This window comes from Paramormyrops kingsleyae, chromosome 3 (assembly GCF_048594095.1).
Source record: "Paramormyrops kingsleyae isolate MSU_618 chromosome 3, PKINGS_0.4, whole genome shotgun sequence".
Classification (NCBI taxonomy): Eukaryota; Metazoa; Chordata; class Actinopteri; order Osteoglossiformes; family Mormyridae; genus Paramormyrops; species Paramormyrops kingsleyae.
In genome coordinates, this window is record NC_132799.1 from 28,852,450 (window position 1) to 28,866,892 (window position 14,443).

The 14,443-nt window shown below is 49.6% G+C and overlaps 1 protein-coding gene across 11 annotated transcripts; it reads right to left on the reverse strand.

Moving 5' to 3' along the window:
• Positions 1-735: 735 nt before the first annotated feature.
• mov10l1 (Mov10 like RNA helicase 1) lies at positions 736-13,913 on the reverse strand. 11 transcript variants are annotated; one of them, XM_023810361.2, is made up of 27 exons: positions 13,780-13,913; positions 11,809-11,917; positions 11,330-11,517; positions 10,968-11,127; positions 10,733-10,845; positions 9,516-9,703; positions 9,295-9,429; positions 8,785-9,132; positions 8,501-8,692; positions 7,133-7,247; positions 6,737-6,914; positions 6,555-6,625; positions 6,064-6,155; positions 5,285-5,343; positions 5,120-5,211; positions 4,967-5,048; positions 4,698-4,879; positions 4,460-4,606; positions 4,064-4,185; positions 3,843-3,942; positions 3,511-3,657; positions 2,619-2,792; positions 2,376-2,525; positions 1,817-1,924; positions 1,280-1,420; positions 1,097-1,188; positions 736-1,008 (listed from the first exon to the last, which is right to left on the reverse strand). In XM_023810361.2, the coding sequence occupies exons 1-27, from the start codon at positions 13,855-13,857 to the stop codon at positions 954-956; spliced, it is 3,618 nt and encodes a 1,205-aa protein (XP_023666129.2). In that variant the 5' UTR covers positions 13,858-13,913; the 3' UTR covers positions 736-953. The 11 variants fall into 11 exon arrangements, with proteins under 11 accessions (XP_023666129.2, XP_023666134.2, XP_072566167.1 ...); XM_023810366.2 differs by having other exon boundaries at positions 13,879-13,898; XM_072710066.1 differs by lacking the exon at positions 13,780-13,913 and adding an exon at positions 13,647-13,665.
• Positions 13,914-14,443: the final 530 nt, after the last annotated feature.

Sequence of the window (14,443 nt, forward strand, 5' to 3'; positions counted from 1 at the left end):
GCATGCGATCCTCTCCATTCACATCATAATGTGATTTACTGCTAAGCACTTGTGATGGCTGTTAGCATGGATTTGAGGGACTCCTGAGTATACATGCGCTGTAAGCTATGCAAATTGTTAGCGAGTTGGTACATGCGAGATCAATTAGTCTGTGCAGCTTAACATTAAATCGACAGAGACCATTTCCAGCAGGAAATAAATCCACATCATACTGGTTCTGCTGTCAAGAAAAAAAAAATAAAAAATCTAGAGTGGGTAGCACTATATCACCTCTACCTGAGGGGTGCAGGTTTGATTCTCACCCCCTCCTGCATTTCTGCAAGATCCCCTCCCACAATCCAAAAAACACAGTTGGCAAACTGCTGTCTCCAAATCGCCCATATTGCATGTGAGCGTGTGCCCTGCGCCAGACTGGCATCCCACCCAGAGCGGCCCTCGCCGTGTGTTTTTCCTGCGATAGTCTGCAGGCTTGCCACAGCCCTGTCCAGAATAAGCAGTTATGAAAGATGGATGGAATTTCCCTTTAGAGTTGGGAGCGACTGGAAAGACGGTTAACATTTATAGCCGTGTTCCAAGGCTTGCGTTTTTTAATTTAATGGCGGTTAGTTGGTCTTGATGTCAGCAGACCATTTCACATTTTAAAGTATAGCTTTAAGCCACAACACTCACCAGGAGTAGCGGTTTGAAAATGTATAGAAGCATTTCATCATTGTACAAAAATAAAACACTGACATCTTGTGGCAGCGTGAAAATTTAATTGCACCCAACGGAAAACATGCTCCTTACAGATACACCCAGAGTTACGCCGCACTCTCCGAGGTCCAGACCACCACCCTACTGACATTGCTTCCTCTCCTCCGAACTTCAAGCATTTTTTTGAAGTGAATGAAACAGGGGTCATGTGACAGTTTTATCACACAATTTAGCTAATATATTTTGCGCAGGTGGCAGTGTTACAAGGTTTGGCTCGGCTCTCCTCCTGGGGGGGGGGGCTTCCCCGCTGCAGCCCTGCGAGGAGACAGAATGAAGGCCATCAGAGCTGGGGGGGGGGGGTGTGGGGCACCATCAGCAGCCCTGCATGCGGGATTAACCCAACCTCTGAGACAGCCTGAGGGAGGGGGGAGGGTCACATCCCAGGAAGGCTCCATTGTTGCAGCAGTACTGCAGCAGGGCACAGAAGCAGGGGTCCTGGCAACATGATATTAATGCATGAGAGCACGTGTGCGCATGCACACAAACCTCCAGTACAGGAGCACAGTGACTGATGGGCGTGTCCTACCTTAATGAGCACGTGCGGGTTGCCCACGATGATGAGCAGGGCCTTTGCACGTGTGATGGCCACATTGAAGCGCTTCGGATTGGACAGAAAGCCCAGCACGCTGTGCACATCCTCTGTGACGATGGCCTCGTTACACCGCACCTGGCAGACAGGCTCATCTTTAAAAGGGCTGGGGGGGTCAGGGCAACACCGGTAGGCCTGTGACCCCGAGGTCACGGGCAGAAAGTGAAAAACAGGATCTCCACTGGCACTGCGTGCAGTTTTAAACGAAAACCACGACACAGAAAAGAGGGGTCACTGGATCTAATGCACTAGTGCAGCGTTTCGCTGTTGGTCCTTGGCGACCCAGAGACAGTCCACGTTTTTGCTCCCTCCCAGACAGTCCATTCTTGCTCTGAAGTGGAAGCTGGGAGGGAGCAAAAAAAAAAAAAAAAACCCATGGGCTGTCTGCGGGTCCCTGAGAACCAAATTGGGAATAACTGCACCAGTGAAGCCCCTGGTCTGGTGGGTGCAGCCGATTGCCGTAGGTGACCTTACCGTGGACAGGATCACCACCAGTGACTCCTGCCCTTGGAACTGCTCCACAGAGCCCACCTTGATGTCTGCCAGGCCCACCCTGTGCAGCAGTGTACGGATGGTTTCCACCTGCCAGGGGGGGGGGGGAAGGAGGAGGAGGAGGAGGAGGAGGAGGAGGAGGAGAGAGAGAGAGAGAGAGAGAGAGAGAGAGAGAGAGAGAGAGAGAGAGAGAGAGAGAGAGAGAGAGAGAGAGAGAGAGAGAGAGAGAGAGAGAGAGAGAGAGAGAGAGAGAGAGAGAGAGAGAGAGAGAGAGAGAGAGAGAGAGAGAGAGAGAGAGAGAGAGAGAGAGAGAGAGAGAGAGAGAGAGAGAGAGAGAGAAGTTTACACAGGATGGCAATAGGACCATGCATACACTGGCTCTGTAGCCTGACCAGATGTTTCAGGCCAACTGATCTGATATGCACTAATGGAAAGAAGCCATTTAACAAATTAGCAGCACAGCTGAATATCTGATACTTCTCCAGACAAGTTAGGGGCATCAGAGTGACCCGTTCAGATAGGGAGAGGGACCACACTGCACCTGCTTCTTGTACGGGGTGATGATCCCGATGTCTGCAGCTGCGACCGGCTTGTACAGCGACTTGGCCAACTGACAGCAGTAGAACATGACCTGCACGGCCTCCGTGGGGTTGAACCAGGAAGGGTTGCTGCCCTCTCTCATCTCCTTGCCCTGAGTGCCAGTATGGGAATGAAGGATTCAAACCCAAAACCCTCTGGCTTTGGGGCACAAAAATCTAACACGGCGGGTCACCCTGCCCCTCACCCGCAGCCCGTGGAAGATGATGGGAAAGCCCTTAGCGGGCAGGTGGCCCCAGTTGCTCAGGGCATCCACCACCGCACGCTCCGCCCTTGCGCACAGCTCCCCGCTGTAAAACAGTCTAGAGGGCAGCGCCAGCAGGACTTCATGGGAGCGGTAGTTATACACCAGCTTTGTAACCTGAGGCAGGAGGAGAAGCGCTGTACATCCATTCAGGGGCACAAGCATCCTGGCACTTTAGGGGTCCCTGCACTTCACAGGGGCCCCCAAAATTCACCATCGGGGTAAACAGCGAAACCCCCGCATGCAGTGCCTGGGTTATTACGTAAATCGGCTAGCAAACAGCCAGCTGCTGCGAACAGCCGGTCGCGCAGCTGCCAGTGAACGCATACAGCACGTGGGCAGGAGGCTCGGCTGCTGTTAGACTAGGCGGAAGAACGGGCAAGACGTCCGATACGAGATTTTGAAGGTGGTCTGACCATTGGAACCACACCTTGCGGTTCCCAATATCTCTCAGAAACAGTCACCCTCCTGGGATTCTCACACTCTGCAGAGTTTACAGAGAACGGTATGATTTAAATAAAGCCACCCAGTAGATGGAATTTCTGTGACTGAAAACACATTGTTACCATGTAAGAAAGACACCAAACTGGGTTCCATTACACATCTAAGACCTTGCGTTGAATACCACACTGGACAATACTCACTACACGGAAATAGAAAAATCCTTAATCTTTTAAAAATCGGCATCATATACAAATCTATATCACTCCACTAACATCCTAAAATAATTATAAAGCTCAGTCCAACACAATTTGAAAGTCACATGATTTGTGCGTCAGGACCCGTGTGATCGTCGCCATCCTGAGCTCTCCCTGCATGCCGTCTCCACCCTCACCAGCAGGGGGTTGTAGCCATTCTTGCCCCGCGAGTACAGCGATCTCTTCATGAGCCGCTGCAGCAGGGACATGCCCAGCCCGAAGGCATCAGCCTGCTGGGACTTCACCACCGGGCCCAGCTGGTGGGGGTCACCCGCCAGGACTATCTGGGGGCGGGACGAGGACAGTGGACGACAAATCAAAAGACACCTATCCCATGTGTTGAGGGTGTTCAATGAATTAATAATGTAACATCCCAACATGATATTCATGCAGATCAAGCACAAACTCTGGAAGTCAGTAATATACGCAATGCCCATCAGCACCACCAGGGGGCCGCCACTCGCTTCACCTGGCCTTCACTCTCGGACAGCAGGCCCAGGGGGATCAGGGTCTCTGGTTCCGTGGCCTGGCCCGCCTCGTCAATGAATGCGTGCGTGAAGTGACCCACACTAGGAGATGGAGGCAAATTGCTCACTTAGAGCAACCCCATGATACAGATAATGTCCGTATCCTACATAAAATGGCACCCTGAGTCTTTAACCACGTTTTTTTTTGCGGGCAAATTCTCACTTGAGGCTGATCTGGTAGAACATTCCAGCACTGGAGCAGGTGCTGACCACAATGCGGTGGAAGGAGGCTTGTCTGATGTCCTCTCCAGCCCGGCAGTACTGCCACAGAACCTCAGGGACGGACTAATGGGGGGAGAGATTGGGGACAGGTGACAGGTGAGCTCCCTCTGGTGGTACCACCCCTACATTCATTTATGTTTAAGTACAACGTTTCCCAATCAAGTCCATGGACACCCCCACACAGCCTACATTTAAGATCCCTTCCAACACCCAGCACAGCTGTATCAGGAATTTGGCGTTTTTCACTGGCTGGGAGCAAGAATGTGGACCGTCTGGGGGGGAGCACCAAGATGGGAAACACCAACAGAACACTTTTACTTTGTGGCAGACACGATACCTCCTCCTGCCTACAGGTGGCGTTGACGCGCACCAGACTGCCCGCATGCAGGAAGCCGCTGTTGTGCAGGCGCAGGCAGACGAGGTCGGCGGCCGTGTTGGAGGGCGTGCACACCAACACGCGGCTGCCGGGGAGTCGGTGGTGCACCTGAGAGGGACAGATGCAGCGAGGGGGCGCGGTGAGAGTTTCCAGATTCACAGATGGACCTGGGCGTGACTCTCAGCCAGACGATGGTCACCTGTAGGATGGCCTCCACCAGGGTGACGGTCTTGCCTGTCCCGGGGGGCCCGAACAGGACGTAAGGGGTGGGCCGGCACTCTGCGGCCAGTATGTGCTTCACCGCCTCCCTCTGGGCCGGGTTCAGTTCCGGGTTGAAGAAGCAGCCCGGGTCGGGGGCCGCCGTGCGACGCACGCTGGGATCTGGAACGGACGGCAAACGTGGCCACGCCTCGGGCTTACATTAAAAACATAAGAGCCAGCTTAGCCAGGGAACAGCCAATCACTCGCCTGTTTTTGTCTGTGTCGCCACTGACACCATGTCAATGCACAGACTCTGCACACTCCAACCCGTCTTGGCAACGTCATTCGTCTAGAAGCACAGGCGAGAGATCAGTCAGAGCTCCCAGAAGCCACTGCAGGAGGATCTCTCAGCAGACTGACCTCTTGGGCTCCATCGGGCTCTCTGGCCGTCTCCTGGTCCCAAGGGCCAACGCAGCGAGGAGGCTGCAGGGTCATGGTGCTGGGGAAGAGCACTGAGGAAGAGGAGGCCGTGGTTCAGACCTCAACACGGCTCGTTGACAGAATGGTGGGAGGAGACACACTCACCGTTCCTCTCAAACAGCCGGGCCTGGTCAATGGCGGAGTGACACCGCCGCATGGTCAGCCTAAGCGCACAGGTGACATCGAACTAGAAAAATTAGTACAGTCGCCCCTCCAGATTCGCAAGTTGGACATTTGCGGTTTTGGTTATTCACAAGAATACAACAATATAAAATGGAACATAAAAATTTAAATTAAATTAAATTTAAAATTTCAAAAAATGATTTGGAAATGGAACACAAATCGGTCCATTTTTCAGAAATTGCTTGTCCTATTCAGGGTCGAGGGAGATCCAGAGCCTATCCCAGACGCTACAGGCAGGGCGCCAACCCCATCACAGGGCGCCAACCCCATCACAGGGCACACAACAAAGATCAGTGCAAGTGCATACTGTATCTTTAAAAAGTTTTTTTTTTTTTTCCCCCTCCCCAAAAATAAAAAAAAGTGAGATCTAACCCCATCTTGGCCTGGGTTGTGCATCATGTCTCAGCAACCAGCCTCACTCATGCATTAGCTATCTCTGACTGTGGAATCTCACATCTCCCAGGAACATATACACTTTTCAATGCTGTAAATTTAGAATTTTTAATAATGGGTCCAGGTATTATTCAAGGGGCTCTCAAGTCCCTAACCCTAAGATACGCTCTTTTTGATCCCTTGCCATCTTGCCCTTCTCCAGAGGACTGTAGTAATATGCTAACGAGCCGATTACTCGGCCATCAGAGAGCAGCATTTCAGGACCTCTCCCTCAGATCTGGACCCCCCCGGCCCACCCCAGACAATACCTGTTGAAAGTGAACTCCACATCCAGAGGCTCTCCCATGTAGCTGTGCTGAAACTCACTATTCACTCGCAGGGTCAGGTCCTCCTGTTTGATCTGCATGCACACACACACACACACACACACACACACACACACACACACACACACACACACAGGAAACTACATAAGAGACATAAACCTACACAAGTCAAATTCTTTTTTTGGGACACACACACACACACACCCCAAAATTCTCAATGCTCATTTCCTCTCATTGACAGAAGCTCCATACAAGTTCCTAGTTCCATACAAGAACATGACATTTGCAGTGCATTACAGTGGTAACTGCAGTGCAACATGGCTTGACTAAGTTACCAAGGGCCTTGCGGTTGATTGTTTGGTAGAGCATTGGTCATGCTGTTAACAGCTCACACACACACACACACACACACACCTCCCTTAGGCAACAAGGCTCCCCTCCAGACATTCAGTTGTGAGCAGACATCTCAGTACCTCAGTGACGTAGGCCACATACTCCACCACGATGCCACCACTCAGCGGTTTTTTCAGGAGCACTTTGTCACCTGTGGGCGACACGCCAGGGAGACCGGCAGTCAACGAGAGCACGGCAGCGGCAAACGAGGACGGAGGATGGCCGAGGGAACCAGGGCTGCTTCACTGGGCGCGGGCCTCACCGACGAAGACGCTGGGTCGGCCCTCTGCCACACCGGGGACCTCCAGGTGCAGGTGTGCCGCGCCTCGCCTGAGGAGGGCGCCGGTGAGGCTGAACGCGTGCAGCTCATGCTCAGCCTGTAGCTCTTCCAACCACAGCAGTGTAGAGAAGCGCGGCTGCAAGGAAGTCGGGGACAGCGGCTGGGGAAAGGACAGCGATGTTTTAAAGGAGGAGGCGCAATGGAGGGGTAAACTACTGTATACGGTTAGGAATCAATTTAGAAGTGCTTCAGTAAAACAACTGGGAAATGGATAAGCGCAAACTGTCCAATTTAATCTATGATAAGCGCTTAATTCACCAAAACAGCACTGCTGACAGGAAGCAGACCATCATGCAGAGCGTGTCTCCCCCTGCTCACCTCCGCCAGGAGGGGCTGCACGAGCAGCACGTCCCCCTTGGCCTCCAGGCAGTCCCGCAGGGCCTTGGGCACAGGGTAGCTACCCAGGAAGCTGGGCAGGTGGCGCCTGGAGAGCCTGCGGGACGAGAATAACCAGACACCGTCCCCTGAACATGCTGCCCCAGAGACGCAGTGACCATTAACTAGAGGTGCACCGATCCGATATTCAGATCTGTATCGGCACCGATCCAGAACTATTAGATGGATCCATGTGACCGATCCACGCCTGATGCTTAGCTTTTTCGGCAGTCTGTAAAAAGATCACTCCGACATCGTTAAAATCAATTTGCACAAATCGCACAACAGGTCTTTCACGATTTATATGTGTTTTTTTCCAGCATTCAAGTTGAATGCTACCGCTGCAGTGGGTGTGAGCGCAGTGACTTCCGCCCGCTGTGACGTCGTGCGCATACTCCTCGTGCTGCGAGGGCCGCAAGAACATCAGATAAGAGCGGGATCTGGAAGTATTTTATGCTTTAACACAACTGGTAGCACAGCGATTGCAATCTTTGTAAAAAAGCTTTAAGAGGCAGGAGTAGCATTTAGTGGAAAACCTCACTAATCAATCAAAGTGCACGAAATTGTACAAGACAACGCGAGTAATATGAAAAATCCAATGGATGATTTGGGAAGTCACTAGCTTGGGCCGTTTTGCGCACTCGCTACAGCTTGTGATACACAAGGGGCTGCTACCACAACGAAGGGACGCCACTGCCAGTGGAAGAAAAACTGTGGGGCAATTTAAGCATTCGCCACTTGTGTATAGTCGCTTGGAAGATATTCAAGCTGAACTGTAAATGCCTCATAAATGCTTAAAATAAGATGCACAAACGAGGTGGAACAGTAGGTTTTGCATGTTTAAGTTAAAGTAGCCAAATTAAAGATTTTTTTGGCAGACATATTTTTCCATTTGTATTTACTAGCTTAAAAATATGAATAAAGCATAAATATTTATGTTGTATATACAGATATTTATTCAAATATTAAAAGTAAAAAAAGAGCTCGTATCGGAATCTGTATCAGAATCGGATCGGAACTGAAAAAAAAAATGGGATTGACCCATGCCTATCATTAAGCAGATTAAACGTTGGGACGTTCCACCCCGTGGAGGCCCCATCAGCACAGCGCTCATTTAAAGCGTTAATGAAGCATCTGGACACAAACTGCAGCCAGGTGAGCTGGCAGCGCGGTCAGAGATCTAAACTATTACATGTTCAGATCCACGGGGAAAGAACTTCTGTTACACAGCAATGCCTGGACACGGACGCTTACGGAATATAGGATAAGCTACAGAATACCACAATTCAATGCTAGGGGGCGCTGCAGTACCGGGGAGGCGGATCTGCTTGGACCGTGACCACCTGCGTGTCCGTCTTCCTGGCAAACGAAGTGGCTGGGCAGTAGGGGGCAGCGGGCTGCAAGAGGGTCTCCAACCCACCGCTCACGGTCATGTCCATGCGCCTCCCGATGGTGAAGGCGGGGAAGTGCAGCAAGAGCAGCTCAGAGCAACGGCCAAGGTTCCTGAGGCAGGTTAGACACAGAGAGGGCAACAGGAAACACCCCTTAGACAGGTCAGAACTACGAAAGATGGCTGCCCAGACGGAGATGCTCACCTGGCCCTGCAGCTCACCGTGATGGACACCTTCGCACCTGGGCTGATCTCTAGGTCTTCCTGCTTCTCCCTTATTGAAGCCTCCTCTGTCCCTCCTCCTCCCACACCATCCTCATCCGCCTCAGGGATTGAGTCTCCAACAGATCCCATTATGGAGAAGTGCAGGCCCATCATGCGTGACCCAAACGGGATGCCCATGTAGACAGCCTGGACCATGGACGCTCTCTGCTTAGTTGCTTCTGCAGAGCTGGGGGTACTGGGTGCGACGGGCCCCAGGGTGAACTGTTCCTGGGGGTCCCAGCCTGCTAACTCACAGCGGCAGAGAGTGTGCACTTCCGAGCTCTGATTCCTACAGCGGCAACAGACACAGCAGAGTACTTCTTGACCAGCACACAAGCCCATGCGAGCATTTTTAATCTCATTTATCATTATAAGAGAACTCGCTCTTAGCCAGCTCCATTAGCTTCGAGCTGGCTTGCGTTTGGCATTAACTTCTCACTGCTTCACTTACTCTATATAGACCAGCAGCTCTTGAGTACTCCCTAGAGGAAGGGATCCGAATTGAACCTCATCCACCAGAAGTCCACCCTTGTTCTCCAGGAGGCCTTGAATGTCCATGTCAGAGACAGACTGCCCCAGGTTTGGGCTGTAGGCCATGAAAAAAGACGGTTTCGGCACTGCAGCGGGACTACAACATGTTGCTATGGCAACCAAACTCCCCCCCCCAGTCACCTGGAGTGCACAGGGGCCATGCACAGCGCTCTCCAACAGTAGAAGGATTGGCTACTCTCCAAAACCACCACATTGACCAGGTCACCGAGCTGGGGGGTGTACCACGCCGGGAGCAGCAAGGAGACCGTGCTGAAGAACACGCTGTCCGCCAGAACGCCGCTGCTGCCGCACATGCTCGTGACGTGCACCTGAGCACAAGGCGCATGCCGATTCAAATCCACCCCAACTCTACAGGACAGAACAACCTTCTCTACAATACATGCAGATTAACTAGGGGTGCACTGTTTTATTCCCCCCCGATAGGATCACAATCCACAATCTCGTCACAAATCTTTTTCAGGTTGGTTTAAGACTATTTTGCAAGTTATTGAACAGTACAACCAAATTCCACTATTTGAAAAAAAAAATATATAGCCCTATAAGGCAATAAAACTTAAAATAACTGCACTCTTTTGCATGTTTCCTTTTGAGGTGGTTAGAATTCCTTGTTGCGTTGCCATACAACATATGAACCACATCTACGCAAATTTTAAACATAACTCTTTGCACCATGTCAGGTTTAGAAGATCCAAACAAGTTCCACATTACTGAAGTCAAATTCATTTTAGGGACCGACTCCATGTCGTCCATGCCGCTACATTGCCAGATAGGGAATGTGCTGCATGTTGGGATGAGGGAGCAAAAGGGAGAGAGGAAGATATTTAAGGCAATACCTACCATTTGCCATCACCAGATTATTAGTGTGTGGAAACGGATTTGGCTGACAAAACTTTAGATGCATCTGAGCCATAGAACTGCAAGTTATAGAATGTGCACTGAAGCACATCATGAAGACATTAATTTTTCATGGTCTAATATCGTCAAATTGCACACCCCTATACCAAACCACGAGTAAATTCAATTTACCACTTTTTAAACACGAATCTCAGTAAACCAAGTTTTAGAGGATTGGTCTCATACGACCTGATGCATGTAGGCCGCCTTACATGTACAGCAGCAGACCAAAGACTGACAATTTAAAACAGAGGACTGGCAGCTGCATGTAGAACATCTACTTGTGCACAGGACAGGAGCCTCACTGCAGTGGTAATTCACAGCATGTTTCCAATCCCCGAGGGTCCTGGTGTAGTAATAAATAGTAATATATACAAAAATGTTCCTTGATTCTTTGCAGCTGATTGAATTTCCCAAATATGGCCAGTGGGGGGGGGGCTGACCTGGTCCATGCGGCGGTACCGTAGCGGCCCGACTGAACGAGCCTGGCTGCTCCACTGGGTGGCGCTGATGAAATACTGCGCCTGGACCCAGTCCCCCTTCATGGGCTTATAACCTAAACAAGCATACATCTTAGTTACACATATGGCACCTTGCCCACCCTGTTGCATGGACAGCATCTCTTTAGCTCACAGAGCGGCAGTCACAGACACACCCCTACACCCTGCCGATATGTACCTTGACACAGTGCCTGTCGTGGAAAGAAGGTGTTCTGGTTAATGAAGCCTCCATCCTGGTCACATGACGTGACGGTGCCAACCAGATGCTTGAGCCCGCCATTTTCTGGCTGAAGGCCAGCACCACCCTCATTCTCCCAGGTACTGGTCAACCGCTCTACCTACAGAGTGGGAGGGGCCAATAACAGATTATAGCACATACGCATTCAGACCTCATGGGCCGTCTAAGCTACAGCCCCAAATAGCAAATGCAAAATAAGCACCCCTTAGATATATTACTTACTGGAAACAACACACTTAACTGCCCCAATTCTTTTCTGGAATACGATTCTACCTCCTGTTCACTAGGGGGCGCTCACCCACCCTAAGCGCCCTCCAGCCGCCGTGGGCTCCATCCCTGACGGCGATGGCGCTGACATGGTCGCCCACGTGTAGGGGACAGCCCCCCAGCACCTGCGCGTCAGTGAAGTACACCGTCTCGTCGATCAGCCCGTAGTCCTGTAATAGCTGTGTCACCACACCCTCCCGCACGTCACGGACGGTTTCTGGAGCTGAGACGGGAGATGGTAGCCGAGTACAAGCATATTAAAGACCATAAACATTCCAAGTCCTGTGATAATACGTGGTGGTTACTCGGTCTTATTTAAAACCAAGCAAATATCCCCGGACATGTTAAATATTTAAGAGTTTCCAAGCACTGATAGAAAGAAGGAGCGTATTAACCAGCGGATCAATCTGCCAGATTTAATAAGTTATACCGTTTCGAGGCCCTGGGCTTTAATCCACGCATCAATCCGTCACTGATCCAGATAATTCTGAGTAACCACAACACCGAAACAAACCTGCCCCATAAAACGCGGCATCCTGGTCCTCTTCCGTGGCCCTCCACAGGGGTGACAGGAGCCGGACGATGACACTCTGCACCGTGCTCATCATCATGTCTCCGGCTTTCTGGCGGGGGAAGGAAAGCAGCGCGTATCAAAGCCCGCATAGCAACAGGGTTACCGCGTGCTGGCGAAACTTCCAGCACAATCACTGCACAATATGGCCTGAACCCAAGCATAATTTACTTTTAGTACCTTTCGGGCTCCAAACTGCATTGTTTTTGTCATTTCATTGCATGAAATACTTATGGAATTTGATGTGTGTGTGAGGCCTACTTCTTGGGGTGGTACTTTAGCCAGAGCCGCTGGGCCTGCCCTAGATCCCCACCAGTCCTCTACTCGCCCCGTAGCCGGTGTTTGTGCTGAAACTGACATTTCATTTTGATAGCTCCGTTTTTAAAATAAAACTTTGTGACCACGGTCTATTTTTGAAATGGCTTTAAAAAAACACCTCCCATGACTTTTTTTCCAAACCGGCCCAATTCTTTGTGAATACCTACAATCTACCAACTCGACAAGCATCGACATCGGAACCATGTTTTATAATTGTTAAAACAAAGATAATCTGATTCGTGATTATATATAGCCTGTCTTATTTTCTCAATGACGCAAGGATAATTCAAATAATATGTTCAATTAGAAGACATATCAGATCCGCACAGGGTGACGAAACTGGTTCAGCGAAATTCAATTCATCTCATCAACGCGGTATTAATTTCTATTTTAAGTGAGACTGACGTAAAATAAACCTCTACGCGCTCATTCACACTGCCGCGAGCGGCGTCTTCCCCATAGGGTCACCCCTGTCACGGAAGGCGGCACTCGTGGCGCTGCCGGTTTAAACACCAGGACATCTATTGCGCCCATACGCAGAACACGAGAAACTGCACGAAAGTGAATCATAATATCAAAATGGGAACCGTGTTCCGATCAAGCAGCGCGCATGCCGAACTTCACCGGATAAAAAAAAGATGCGAGCGCCCGGCCTCCTGGCACAAGGGATCAACGAAGAGCTGCAGCCCCAATATCAACGCTCCGTGCTGAAAGAGGCTATTCCACCAAATGCATTACCGAAACGTCCGATACACTGAGCAGGCGTGATACAATAAAAACCGTAACTAGTCGCTGCCACTAAAAGTTTTAAAAATTGAGGAAAATCGGTTACAGAATATAGGTAGATGTCAGCTTTTGTCATTAGACGCTATGAATAGGCATCATATGGCACCCAATCAACTACCTTATTAAAAAAAGCAATGCATCTGGCATATTTCTACTAGAAATTACCTAGTTGGTCTTGCTAGATCTTACTTAGCTATTGTAATAAAGCGCCGGTAAACGGCGCAAACGACAGGTGCTCGCACCAGTAAAACGCCTTATTCAGTTCAAATGTTAATTATGCCATGTTTAACAGAGATGCTGCGCATTAATTGGGTCAATAACAGCAGATTTGCTAATTGCTTTCGCACTCCGATGTGGAAAACTTTAGAGCCTAATTAGATTTAATTTTTAGTAATTCCGCCCATGGAATATAACTATTTCCGAAGGGCCGCGTTTCAGCTACAACTTTCTCATAAATCACTGAGAATCTTAGCAGTACTGAATGAGACCCGAAATGTTTAAAGATTTTAAAGCAGCAAACTAAACGTTTAGCTCGCACGGCCTAGTTAGCGAGCCTAGACGATAAATACTGAAATATCGCTTCGTTCGGTCTGCATGTTTCGTTTTGAGAATAAAAATATTTTACCTAGTAATTAAAATATTTATGTTATTATAGGGAGCAGAACATCAACAACTACCAGGGTGTCGGTCAACCAGCTTCTGACACCGTCCGGGACAAAGCGAACATGGTTTGCTCGGAATTATTTTTTTTTCAAAGGCTACACATTTGGTGAGCAAAAGCAGCAGGCTGAAGGGAGAAACTCAACATACTATTGTTTTCTGAACAAAATCCTGTGAATGCGGAAAGGCGAGAAGCTGAATGGAGCTGAAACAACACACCGACGACATCCATCTATCCACTTTCCGTACCCGCTCGTCTTACGCAGCGTCAAGAGGGTCACGAGCCTATTCTGGAAGCTTCGGGCGCAAGGTGGGGAAGAACCCAGGACGTGGATTTCACCTGTTAATCTAGCATACTGTAAAAAGATAAGTGTAGGTCTGTAGATAGTTAGAAAACGCCCATTTCAAGAATTTTGAACAATGTTTTCTTCAATGTTAAAGATAATCTGATTCATAATTACATATGGCCTACATTGTTTTTTTCTCAATACTGCTACATACACTACCTACATCACTACCCTGAAGTGATTTCCTTTACCATCTATTAGTGAATGAAGTTGCAAGTAATGTTGACCAGTCCATACCAGTCAATTCTCAGCACCACCTGACGGTGTCTGCTGGTTCCATCTGGAATTTTGACTAACATTCTGATGTCACTGAATGTGGTAACGTTCATTTTTTGTGATTAGCCATCTTCCTGTCTCCTGTGAGTAAGACATAAACAAAAGGTCCAGCAGCACAGCAGAGTGTACCAAAGAACAGAAGATAAACAAAACTGAAATAACTTCATACATACTAGCCATAACTGAAGAAC